At 36.0% G+C, this 14136-nt stretch overlaps 1 protein-coding gene across 1 annotated transcript in view; it reads right to left on the bottom strand.

The window, feature by feature from the left end:
• Window positions 1-5336: 5336 nt before the first annotated feature.
• Window positions 5337-14136, bottom strand: part of LOC306843369 (neuritin-like) — a 28647-nt gene continuing 19847 nt past the window's right edge. The window contains exons 2-3 of the mRNA XM_079374817.1: window positions 10401-10551; window positions 5337-7382 (exon numbers count right to left, since the gene is read on the bottom strand). Of these exons, the coding sequence (XP_079230943.1) occupies window positions 7103-7382; window positions 10401-10551 (431 nt within the window). The 3' untranslated portion in view covers window positions 5337-7102. The remainder of the gene's footprint in view (window positions 7383-10400; window positions 10552-14136) is intronic.

The raw sequence follows: 14136 nt of genomic DNA, 5'->3' as shown, positions 1-14136 counted from the left end.
TCTTTTTTGATATGTAAGATACCTGGGAAAAATGACAACCAAAACATTTTGCACTTTTTATGTGCTATACACATTGTAAGGAATACTACCTGTTTAATATTGAAACTAAGCAATATATCAGCAGTATGCATGTACACGTGGGCTTTTCTGGTATATAAAATACATAGTTACAATACTATTTATTTTGGAATTCTTAAGTGATGATTATTTTAAAATGTATAATTATTAAAAGCTTGTATTTAATCAAGTGGAAGGAAATACAAATTAAAAGAAGTAGACTTTCATTTGGCCAGGAGAATGTGCCCATAGGGATATAGAGAGCCATATGTGTAAGCAAGTATTGATTGTAGGATATAGTGGCACCCTGCAAGTCGATGACTGTAAAGAGAAACCAGTCTTTACTAGCAACTCATGAAATAATCCTTTAAGGACAATGCACAGATGGTGAAAATATACATGAATGTAGGTCTGATAATGACACTGAAAATAGAAAAAAAGAAAGAAAGAATGAAACATGCAACAGTTTGCATTGTAATTATATATTTAGAAACTTAACTAGAGCATAAAAAGATTTGCAAAAAAAAAAATGATACTTTTAAATCAAGTTAATTTAATTTAATTCAATTTAATTACTTAGAAATAATTATATATTATAAAAGCAAAACAATGTTTGTTATTTTATAGTTTAAGAATAATTTGTACAATATAATGAATTAATCCTGACTATTTGCATCTAATTCATGCCATACATTTGCTGCAAATGTACATTTAACTGTTTAAAGGTTTTTACAAAATTTTTAATGTGCAAGTTTTCACATATTAGTATTTTCTGCTGATACTTGTTTTAAAAATCTGCCTGTTTTTTTTTTTTACTCCAGATTCAATCTTATATCTATCCATTCACCCGCTTTCCATATAAATTCCCTCTTTATCTCTTTAAACTATTTCCTTTTCCATCAGTCCCCTCTTCCATGTTGTCTCACATTTCATTGTATCTACCTCAACACATCAGATTGACCCTTGATTCATTTCTGATGAATCTATCACAGAGAGAGGGAAAAGGAGACAGAAAGAGGGATGAACAAATATGAAGGAATGTGAGAGAGAGAAGCTTATATACATTTTCTCTCTCTAGCAATCTGCGTGAAGAGAAAGAGAATTCCAGAAAGTAAACTAGATTCGGCCCCTTGGGCAGAGTTTTAATAAGGGAGCGTGTGCTAGTTTTGCTTGGAGCTGGAATGGGCAATATCAGGATTTCCTGAGTGATAAATTACCTTTTGTCTTCCTGAATTTAATGAGTGAACATGGGGAAGGATTTTAAGGGCTATTATCTATCATGGCACATTTGTTGCTGGCTGAGGAAAAAGTTGCTGATGTAACAATATATTGATTGAGACTGAAAGAATTAATGATTTTACACATCACTTTAAACATACAGTATCTCACAGAAGTGAGTACACCCCTCACATTTTTGTAAATATTTTATTATATCTTTTCATGTGACAACACTGAAGAAATGGCACTTTGCTACAATGTAAAGTAGTGAGTGTACAGCTTGTATAACAGTGTAAATTTGCTGTCCCCTCAAAATAACTCAACACACAGCCATTAATGTCTAAACCGCTGGCCACAAAAGTGAGTACATGCCCAATTAGCCATTTTCTCTCCCCAGTGTCATGTGACTCGTTAGTGTTACAAGGTCTCAGGTGTGAATGGGGAGCAGGTGTATTAAATTTGGTGTTATCGCTCTCACTCTCTCATACTGGTCACTGGAAGTTCAACATGGCACCTCATGGCAAAGAACTCTCTAAGGATCTGAAAAAAATTATTGTTGCTCTACATAAAGATGGCGTAGGCTATAAGAAGATTACCAAGACCCTGAAACTGAGCTGCAGCATGGTGGCCAAGACCATACAGCGGTTTAACAGAACAGGTTCCACTCAAAACACGAACAAAGAAGTTGAGTGCACGTGCTCAGCGTCATATCCAGAGGTTGTGTTTGGGAAATAGATGTATGAGTCCTGCCAGCATTGCTGCAGAGGTTGAAGGGGTGGGGGGGTCAGCCTGTCAGTGCTCAGACCATACGCCGCACACTGCATCAAATTGGTCTGCATGGCTGTCATCCCAGAAGGAAGCCTCTTCTAAAGATGATGCACAAGAAAGCCTGCACACAGTTTGCTGAAAATTACTGGAACCATGTCCTGTGGTCTGATGAGACCAAGATAAACTTATTTGGTTCAGATGGTGTCAAGCGTGTGTGGCGGCAACCAGGTGAGGAGTACAAAGACAAGTGTGTCTTGCCTACAGTCAAGCATGGTGGTGGGAGTGTCATGGTCTGGGGATGCATTAGTGCTGCCGTCATTGGGGAGCTACAGTTCATTGAGGGAACCATGAATACCAACATGTACTGTGACATACTGAAGCAGAGCATGATCCCCTCCCTTCGGAGACTGGGCCGCAGGGCAGTATTCCAACATGATAACGACCCCAAACACACCTCCAAGACGACCACTTCCTTGCTAAAGAAGCTGAGGGTAAAGGTGATGGACTGGCCAAGCATGTCTCCAGACATAAACCCTATTGAGCATCTGTGGGGCATCCTCAAACGGAAGTTGGAGGAGCGCAAGGTCTCTAACATCCACCAGCTCCGTGATGTTGTCCAGTGGCAACCTGTGAAGCTCTGGTGAACTCTATGCCCAAGAGGGTTAAGGCAGTGCTGGAAAATAATGGTGGCCAAACAAAATATTGACACTTTTGGACCAATTTGGACATTTTCACTTAGGGGTGTACTCACTTTTGTGGCCAGCGGTTTAGACATTAATGGCTGGGTGTTGAGTTATTTTGAGGGCACAGCAAATTTACACTGTTATACAAGCTGTACACTCACTACTTTACATTGTAGCAAAGTGTCATTTCTTCAGTGTTGTCACATGAAAAGATATAATAAAATATTTACAAAAATGTGAGGGGTGTACTCACTTCTGTGAGATACTGTAGACGTGATGTGCACCTCTTTGTGTTCACTGGACAATTGGAGACCTCACAATTTAAAATAACAATGCATCACACCATATACTGTGACAACAGAGTCTATGCTATATTTTTGACACAATTATTCCAGTTACTTTGTCTATTTTTTCCATCAAATGAAAATAGTTCCAAACATAATAACCATTGTTCTTCTCACTGTGTGAATTAGTGTTTTTGAATGAAACGTATATGATTCAGTGATTTGTTCCACAACGTTTTTGAGTTTTTGAACAAAGAGTGTTTGAACAAATTGGTTGAATACATTCAGTTACGCACATGTTTAATTCCTAAATGAATCAAGTGTTTTGAGTGAATCAATTGAGTATATGATTCAATGACTCATTGCTGAATTGATTAATTGGAGTCATAATTGGAGCATGATCTAAGTGAACTTTATGCCTCTATTCCCTGCACTCTTCTTCAGAAGATTCATAAAATATCACCTGGCCCTCCCTAAAGTGGTAATGTGTCAGATCAGAACAGTTGCCAAGAGCTGTAGAGAGAGGAAGAAGAGGGGTGAAATGAAGGGCGGGATGTGATCAAACAGCTCATCCTCCCCCGATCAATCAGGAAGGGTCTGATTAATGCAAGCATGGTTATAGTTTGGCATGAGTCTTAGGTGTGTGTGTTAGTGTCTGTGAGCTTTGTGTGACTGTGCAACATCTGCACAGAGGGCAAGTGGCCCAGCAGATCTCTTGCCTAAATCAAGCACAAACTGTCAAGCACCATGAGTTGATTAATGATCAGGACATCAACATTGAGATGTGAATGCTGTGGTTTCCATTGACAAGATCTTCCAGAATTACATCAGATATAGCTGAATGCATTAAAATATGACCGCATCTTGTTTTTTTATCAAATCATGTATTTTTTTTTTTTTTTGGAAAATCATGTCTTTCCAAATCTGTATGCTGTTTTGTTGCTGGTTTTATGAGCTATAAATCTACCATCTTAAAGGTATAGTGCACTCAAAAATTAAAATTCTAAAAATTTATTCTCATGTCGTTCCAAACTTGTATGACCTGTATGTTTTTTTCTGTTGAACATAACATTTTTTGAAAGAATGCTGGTAACCAACCCAGCGAACAAAATATTTTCTAAGAATGATACTAATGTTACCATTAAGTTATGAAAAGCATAACTATGTTATTTTTTAATGTGTTCCAAATGTTAAAAAAATCCAGTCTAAAAACAAAAATCTTCTAAAAACATGTTAAAGTAGTAACATTGGTAACAAATTAATATTTGGTTATGCAAATGTTAAAATAGTAACATTTAAAAAATGTTAGATGAAGGTCCCACTAAAATGTTTTAGAAAAAAAAAAAAATTTAATAAATGATATACAAGTAATGCTTTTGTGCTAACGTTTTGAGCACAAACATTATTAATGGTAACATTCAGATAACTTTGAACAAATGTTCCATTAATGTTACTGGAATAATGTTTGTTCATAACTTTGAGAAAACTTTGCAAGATCATTCTCAAGACCATTGTATTGACAAAAAATATACAGTAGAAGTCAACGGGAACCAAAACTGCTTGGTTACCCACATTCTTCAAAACATCTTCTTTTGTGTTTAACAGAAGGAAAAAAAAATGCAAACAGGTTTGGAACGACATGAGGGCAAGTAAACAATTTTCATTTTAAGATGGAAACATATCAATTTCATTAGAGAGATTTTTGAGTTTTTCTTATGAATCACAGTCACATAATTTGGCTGTATGTTGAGTATGCTGCCACTAAAATGTTATGAGTATTAAAATGTATCTAAGGGAAGAAGAAAAATAGTAAGCATCCTTGCAATTAAAACGTCCACGTATACATAACACATTAAGAGCAATAAAACCATGGTGCATCCTCATAACTCTTTAAACTGTTACTGGATTACCATATATCATCAGTGTACACAGACAACATCGATAAGTATTCTAGCTGCCCTACCACAACACGAGCCAAAGAGTTGTACTTTGCCAATAAAATCAACTACACATTCGTTAATGTTTTCTGTACATACACAATTCATGATTTCAATAGATGTTACATAATGCCCACAAAAATGGTTGTTCTCATACCACAGTTGACTATGTATTCAGCTGTGTTGGGAGGTAACCTGTCTTGCTAACTGAAGGTGTGTCTGTGTTTACAGAGGCATCTGTGACACATGAAAAATTAATATCTGGAAGAGGTAGAGGAATAAAAAATGCCATCAAAAGTGAGAACAAGAGATATACACATATTCTGCTAGCTGTAAAAAGCAGCTACGTTTTTATACAGCATAAAGCAGGAGAAAATATACTTTCAACTAGTTGACCAGCACCTTTTATTTATGTAATAGCAATAGTTTTATTTATATAATGTATAGAATATATTGGTATGTATAGCAAATAATTGTGCAGACAGACAGAAAACAAGAAGCATTTAAAATATTCTTTTAGACACCTTGAACTATTTTTTTTTTTTATAGAGATCAGGGCACAGCTTCAAACGAGTGAGCGATCAGCAAAATATAATATCAAAAGAAAAAGAAAACAATTGTTTTGCATGCAATTCATAAAATACATCTATCCAGCAAATTATATCTGTCTCTATATATTATTAAATATTATTAATAAGGGAGGTATTAATGAGATCTATGTAGCAAGGAGTGATGTACACTTCAAATTTGTACATATTAGCCCTTACTATATTATTTCATTAGATTGTACTACATTCAATGGCTATGACAATAGTGGAATGGGATTTGGAATAGAAGAAAAGCACGTGTTGATAGCCAGTCTACCACACAAAAGCTAAATTTGAGACATAAGTGGCAACCCTCCCCTATTAAAGTTTTTTTTTCTGACTAAATAAATGGCTTTTGCCCTCCTTTTAATAAGTTCACTGCATTGGCAAACATGATTGATTGCCAATTAAGCCTAAAAATTAAACATAAATCACATTGACTGAGGAATCCGCTGAGCGGAGCAGAGCACAGCATTGAGTGAAAGCAATGAAAGCTGATCCAGGGAAAAAACTCCTTCGCCGTACACACAAAGTCATGTAGGAATACACTATGTGCTCATATTTATGGTGATAATCATTCACAATTTGATCTTATTGATGTTATTGCGTTCACGTCCATTGATTTGCCTCATCTGTTCATTATGCACTAAATGATAATGTACTTATTCACATCTTTACAGCATATCGGTCATATTTACATTACTGCACCATCATGATTTTTTGAAGCAAATCCATCTTGTGTCATTACAAATACGCATATTTGAAAAAATAAAAAAAGTAGCTATGACGAATGTATACAATATATACACAGTACTCTAACCAACATCAAATAAACAGCAGTTCCATACTGATACAGACTAGTACAAAAACACCTTGAAGCGTAATGCTGTGCTGTTCGTTAAACTGAATCAGTGAACCCGTCATTAATAAATTGGGTTTAAACCATCACCCAAAGGCATTCAGACTACAGACTACAAAGTCTGACAAGCCTGTTCCCAGGCAAAGCCTGTAGGTGCGAGCCGTGTTGCTTAGATTGACTTTTATTTGGTGTAATCCTTAAACTTAATCCTCTCAGGATCCTACAAAAGAAGATTACACTACAGAGTGAAATAATAACATTTTTGAGGGCTCTTTACATTGCTTTGATACTCATAGCTCACCGATGTGATAATGTATTGCAGTAGACCTTCATTTAATTTCCTCTTAGATGAAGGGGTTCGAATGTTTGGAAATGTCTTTTCGCCATCTTTGATTTGTCCTCATCAGGCCTGGAGTCGTTTTTAAGTGCATTTTGGTCCTCCTATGAATGAAATTTATGCTTAAAATGAAGTTTGCTATTTTAAGATAATTCTAAATAAACAATAAAAGCAAGCATTGGGACCTGAAAACATGTGTTTGTTAAAAACAAGCGCCCTTTGTGTGGAAATGACATTTTTTTATTCTAAAAAGTTGGATTTGAAGCATAAATTGAATCTTATTCTACTACATGAAAATGTCAGACCCAAACCAGTTATTATCGTTGTCTATGTGCTGAATATTTGAACTCTGAGGTGAGTCTTGAGATGCGATTATATCCATGGATACAGTAGTAGCACAGGCAAACAGAAGGTCAGAAAGGTCAGGCTTGTATGACTAGCGCATCCCTTTAACGACTCCTGATTGGTCTCATCGGGGCTTTGGGAATCAGAGGCAGCTGCTGATTGGCTACGACTGGAGCACATCTCATACAGGTTTCCAGAAAACTGCATCTTTTTGGACTCTTGTCTCAGAGACTCCCACACTACAGCAGCCTCCTCAGGGCAGCCGGCCATGGCCACATTTGCACAGTCATGAAAATCATCCCAGGATCTGCAACAGACACAAGTTTAAGGTTAAACCTACTGAATATTTAATACCTAATCTACAAGCTAATGAGCGAGAATCAGAAAAAAATAAGTCTGAAACATCCCTCATGTAGTCATAGTTTAAAAGGTAGCACTACAGTATGGGGCTTTTTATGAAATAAACGTACTTATTGTCAGGCTCTGAATTCATGATATTTGGATATTATATTTAGACACTTCATATGTTCTAACAAGTATTAAGCACTATATTTGTTTTATATTTTGATAACTTTGCAGCCAAAATAATTTTAGTTTGATCTACACTTTGAAATGACCATAATGTAAATATTAAATCATGTTTATTTTTAGGGAGAAAGGATTTTAGGAATTGTTGAAGCTTTTGTGATTTTTGATGCATAAATAACGATGAAACACTGCAGAGAAAATATTTTTATGAGAGCAAAAAGCTTGATGCAAGGATACAGAATTATAATTTTGTAACTTTTTTTCTGCCTTCTTTGAAAAGAGCATTCTATAAAAAATGGGTCACACTTGATTTTAAGGTCCATTTCTTGCTATTAACAAACCATTAACTATGATTTTCAATGCCTCAATGAACTCCTAATTTCCTGCTTATTAATAGTTAGTAAGATAGTTGTTAAATTTAGGTATTGGGTAGGATTAGGGATGTAGAATATGGCTATGTAGAATGTGTGCTTTATAATAAACAGCCAATATGTTAATAAAAGGCACGCTAATAATCAAATATAATAGTGAGAACTGCTCCCTATACTAAAGTGTTACCAAAAAAATGATAGTGGTGGAAATTTTTTTTTTGACACTGTTGTTTCCTTGGTAACCAAGTACACTAATTTTTGATAAAATGTTGTGGCAAAATTATTGATTGTGTTGGAAATAACTCAACAATTGATGGACAGTAAATCATTATCACCTAAATAAATTATTTTACTCTTCATTAAATTATTATAGTTCTTGATACAGTATGTAATTTTTACATTATATTAGTAATACTTTTAAGATGGATTTTCATATTTTAACACTTCTGAGTAAAACAATCTACACACACACACAAAAAGGCATTCAAAAAGTAGCAGAAATAAACGAGGGAGGCAAAAAGTAAAAGTTCCCAAGAGTTTCCCAAGTTTTATTTTGACCTTCATATAACAAAAAGAAAAAAAAAAATCTGTTAGTTTTGATAAAACTCAACCCCAGGGACATAAAAGTTCCCACTGAAGAAACACACTTTTAAGTTAAAACCCCAGTTCTTAAATAGACTGAAGCACAGCAAGGCTGTTACCTATTATACAGTGATGTATTGTGTGCAGCTCATAGTGGAAGTCTGTCCTTCAATGCCACAAATGTCCTTCACTACCAATTCTTTTCTTAAACCTTCCTCTCAGATTTCTCAGTCTTGGCCTAAGCCTGACACTTTGCAATCTGTTGGGAGAATGTTGCAGTTCCAAAAGATCCACTGACAGATGATCAGATACATTTTCTGAGAACCCTCATGTGAGCATATAAACGTGCGAGATCGTGCATACCTGTGTTTATGCATGTGTGCACGCGAAGAGTGAGCTCATTGGCGGTTTTAATTGGTGCCTGGAGGAATAACACTTAAATAGCTGTGTTAAAGTAAGCACCGTCTTCTTCGCCTGCATGCGTATGCCTTGAATGCTAAATGCAGGACCATATAAGGCTGTAGTGTGGATCATGATTCATTCAGTAAGTGGCGTAAACGGGCGACGTGTAACGGATTGAGCTTGACTGGAGAATATACAGGAGGCTGTTCTTTAACAACATCATGCTGCTACACAATGAATTCTTAAAGAGTTCCTGTAGCTACAGGGTGTGACATAATATAAAGTCATATCATAGATCCGTGATCTATGAAGGGGCAGATGGGAAAAGACAGACAGGGAAATAGAGAGAGATCTAGTCTTTAATTAGAATATCCAGGACTTGGGAGGAACGGAAAGATGAGTGAGCTGAGAAAGAAATGGAGAAAAGAGTAGAAGGGAGCAACAGAAAATGAGATGAAAGGCAATGTAGGGAGATAGAGAATGAATGAGGTGTCATATCAGTGAACTGTGATACTCTATATCACATTCTCCCTCTGACAACACAATGAATGGTGTACGGCAAATAATCCTGTGGTGTGAGTGAAGCATTTAATGTGGTTGTACAGAGGAGTAAATGTGTTGATGGCTCATGCCTGTTATGCAGGAGCTTTTGACCTCTGTAACATTTAAAAATGTGAATCTGCTGATGTTTTATTTGGACAAATGTTAGTATGAAAAAATGTATGCCAGACTTTCAGAAATATGCTCTGGTAAAGTTTTAACTAATGTTAAAATTTTAACATCACTGGAAACTGGAAATAATAAAAAGCTAAAATTCGCCATTGAGAGCTAGTTATAATTTTTGATGATTTCTGTAATTTTGCCAAACAGGACGGAATGCCCCGAGTTGTCAACTGAACCACAAAACATCACAATTCATCAATTTACATGTGCTGTTTTACCACTAAAAATAATGGAAAATTCACTCCTATGTTCATTTTTGTGATAATTTGATAAATGATTTCCATTTTTTTTTTTTTAATGGATATGAGAATATGAGACTACTATTTTATGCAGTATATTAAGATGGAGATGTGGAAATGTAGTGGTTAAAAACAAAACCTAGGTAAAAAATGAATTTGAATCTGTTCTTCTCATTAGTGTATTCATGTGGCCATACAAATGTACTACCTTACAAAAGTTTGGTGTTGGTAAAATTTTGTTTTTGAAAATAAGCAAAAAAATGTTTTTGAAATAAGCATCTTTTGGTTGCATTTATTTGATTAAGAATACAGTAAAACAGTAATACTGTGAAATAGTATTACAGTTTAAAATAACTGTTTTTATTTGAATATTTTAAAATGTAATTTTAACATTTAAAACACTACATTTTGAACAGTAATGTATATGTACACTATATACAGTGATGCTTGTGTTTGTGTTGTTCCAGATTTTTTCCTTACTTGCAAATAGAGTCGATCTCCTGGGTATCCTCGTCTTTTTGGGAGCTGACAGACAGACTGTCTCCTAGGGCAAGCAGACACTGGGCAAACCCTTTATAGATGGAGCTGCACTTCTTTGTGGCTGCAGCAGAACATGGACTGGGGACAAGCACTAGAACAAATAGAGACACACAATTAACTAAATTAATTTAAACTTCAAAAAAAAAATCAGTAATATTAGCAGTGGAAAGTCTGAACAGAATGCAGAACAATGACCTTCAAGATGTAACTTGAGATGTAAGATTAAGGGGTAGTATTCTGCCATCATTTACTCACCCTCATTTCATTCCAAACTTGTATGGATTTCTTTCTTCTGTTAAACACTAAAGAAGATATTCTGAAGACTTTTGCCAAACAATTGACGGTTTGGAAACAATTCCATACTATGTTTGGTTACATTTTTCAAAATGTCTTTTGTGCTTAACTTGAGGGTGAGTAAATGATGACTTAATAATGAAATGATCCCTTTAAATAAGCATTTTTCTAATTTCAGTTTGCCAAGCTTTCAAGCCTGTAATTTTTTATTTTATTTTTTATTTCAAAAGCTCAAATAAAGCTCAAATACGGAATCAGATTGGTTCTTAAAAAAAGTACACTCATTGCCCAAAACATATTCAAGGTCATAAACAGACCAGCAGGATGACATTGAAAACACTCACAGCAGTACACAAAATCCTTCAGTGCCACCACTGCTGGATTTGTGGGGTTCTTGGTTATTTATAAATTGTTTATAAAGAGTATAGTTCTATGATTCATTGTTAGAACAGAACACAGGGTAATACAGGATATGGGAGAAAAATTCAATAGAACTGCTCTGAGCTTTCATGTGTTAGGAGCTCCAGACGCTTGCTTATCTATAAGCTACCAAAGTTTGCTTCAGTAGGGAATGTTTGGCTAATGTTCTCTCAAAGTTACAAAATAACATTTTTCCAGTAACGTTAATAGAACATCTGTTCAAAATAATCTGGCCTTTTCAAAATACAACCCGAATTCCGGAAATGTTAGGAAGTTTTTAAAATTTGAATAAAATGAAAACTAAAAGAATTTCAAATCACATGAGCCAATATTTTATTCACAATAGGACATAGATAACATAACACATTTTTTATGCACAAAATTAGCTCATTTCACATTTGATGCCTGCTACAGGTCTTAAAATATTCAAGATTCAAGATTTTTTATTTGTCACATACACAATTATACAGAGTATAACCAGCCAAATGTAAGTCAGGTCCGCTCCAAGGACAGTGTAATTATATAGAATACAAAACACTGAATGTACATAAATATTAAGAAAAAGAAAAGTAGAAAAAATAAAAAGAATAAAATAAAAGATAAAAAGTATGTTGTTGACTTAAATAATAATATAAGAAGGAATGTGCAAAAGAATGTGCAAAAAAGTTGTACAGGGTATTCACATAGCAGCAATACGAGGTAGACAAAATTATGAATAACTTATTGATATAGTGATATTTACATGGAGTCATGTGATGTTATGACACAGAGTTAGAGTTTAGGAACCTGATGGCCTGGGGGAAGAAGCTCCTCTTAAGTCTCTCAGTTTTTGCCATCAGGCTACGGAAGCGCATACCAGATGGTAGCAAAGTGAATAGACAGTTACCAGGGTGATTTGAGTCCTTGATGATTTTGACAGCTCTACATTTGCAGTGTTTGAGGTAGATGTCCTGCATAGAGGGGAGAGCAGACCCTGAGATGCGCTCAGCTAAGCGCACAACTCTCTGTAGTGCTTTGCAGTCCTGATTGGAGCTGTTTCCATACCACACTGAGATGCACTGAGTCAATACACTTTCTATGGCCCATTGACCCCTGAATAGAAAGTTTTCAGGATTGCTGGTGAGACCCTGAATTTCCTCAGCTGTCGCAGATGGTACAGTCTTTGCCTGGCTTTCTTAACCTGTGTTTGGATGTGTGTAGTCCAAGTCAGGTTCTCTGAGATGTTTACACCGAGGTACTTGAAGCTACTCACCCTCTCCACAGGGGTCCCACTGATCATAAGAGGAGTGTAGGGCCGCTGCTGTCTCTTCCTAAAGTCCATGATAGGCTCTTTGGTTTTTTTCACATTCAGAGAGAGACAGTTGTCCTGGCACCATGATGCACCAAGTCTCTCTACCTCATCCAAGTATGCGGTCTCATCATTGTTGGAAATGAGCATTCGCCTTCCAAAACATGCAAGAAGCCCATACTGTATGCACTCCCATACTATCAGAGATGCTGGCTTTTGAACTGAATGATGATAACACATTGGAAGGTCTCCCTCCTCTTTAGCCCGGAGGACACGGTGTCCATGATTTCCAACAAGAATGTCAAATTTGGACTCGTCTGCCCATAGAACACTTTACCATTTTGAAACAGTCCATTTTAAATTACCCTTGGCCCACAGGACACGACGGCGCTTCTGGACCATGTTCACATATGGCTTCCTTTTTGGATGATAGAGCTTTAGTTGGCATCTGCAGACGGCACGACGGATTGTGTTTACCGACAGTGGTTTCTGGAAGTATTCCTGGGCCCATTTAGTAATGTCAATGACAGAATCATGCCGATGAGTGATGCAGTGTCATCTGAGGGCCCGAAGACCACAGGCATCCAACAAAGGTCTTCAGCCTTGTCCCTTAAGCACAGAGATTTCTTCAGTTTCTCTGACTCTTTTGATGATGTTATGCACTTTAGATGATGAGATTTGCAAAGCCTTTGCAATTTGACGTTGAGGAACGTTGTTTTTAAAGTATTCCACAATCTTTTTACGCATTCTTTCACAGATTGGAGAGCCTCTGCCCAGCTTTAATTCTGAGAGACTCTGCCTCTCTAAGACATCCCTTTTTGTAGCTAATCATGTTACAGACCTGATGTCAATTAACTTAATTAGTTGCTAGATGTTCTCCCCACTGAATCTTTAAAAAATTTCTTGCTTTTTCAGCCCTTTGTTGCCCCCGTGCCAACTTTTCTGAGACCTGTAGCAGGCATCAAATTTGAAATGAGCTCATTTAGTGGATTAAAGTGTAAAATTACATTTGTAATGTTCTCTATGTTCTATTGTGAATAAAATATTGGCTCATGTGATTTGAAAGTCTTTTAATTTTATAAAAAAAAAAAAAAACGTTCTAACATTTCCAGAATTTGGGTTGTAAGTAATGTAATGTTCCAATAATCATTGCAAAGTGATAGAATGGAATCTTCCCTTAACATTTGCATAATTATTTTTTTAAATATGGATGTTTTTAATGTTCAGAGAACATTCAGAAAAATGTTTTCATAACTTGATGGAACATTAGCAAAATTTTAGAACGTATTTTTGTCTATGCATGTGCATAGCCTCCATTGCTCCTTGTTGTCTCTCAGTCTCAATAAGCTATACCTATACCTATCGACAATAAACCCACAGATGGAAGTAACGCTCAACCTAAGCGAGATATGCAGGAAGATCTTAATTGGGTCAGACAGCAAATCACCAGCTCTCTCCTAATTCCCTTGAGGAAATGAATGATTAATATTTGATAGGATAGAGTTTTCTCTCTCTCTTCCCCCATCCCTGTCCCCCTGCTAGCTTTATTCCCACACTGCTGCAAACCTATTGATTTTCAGCTATGTTTTTGCAGTGAGGTCTGAGGATTATTGGTTTCACTCATCCCCATCAACATTTAATGAAGATCTGGAGAAGGAGAAAAAAACAAGTCAT

This window comes from Barbus barbus (assembly GCF_936440315.1).
Source record: "Barbus barbus genome assembly, chromosome: 23".
Lineage (NCBI taxonomy): Eukaryota > Metazoa > Chordata > Actinopteri > Cypriniformes > Cyprinidae > Barbus > Barbus barbus.
The sequence above is the reverse complement of the archived record's forward strand: the minus strand, read 5'-3'. Positions and strand labels throughout refer to the sequence as shown.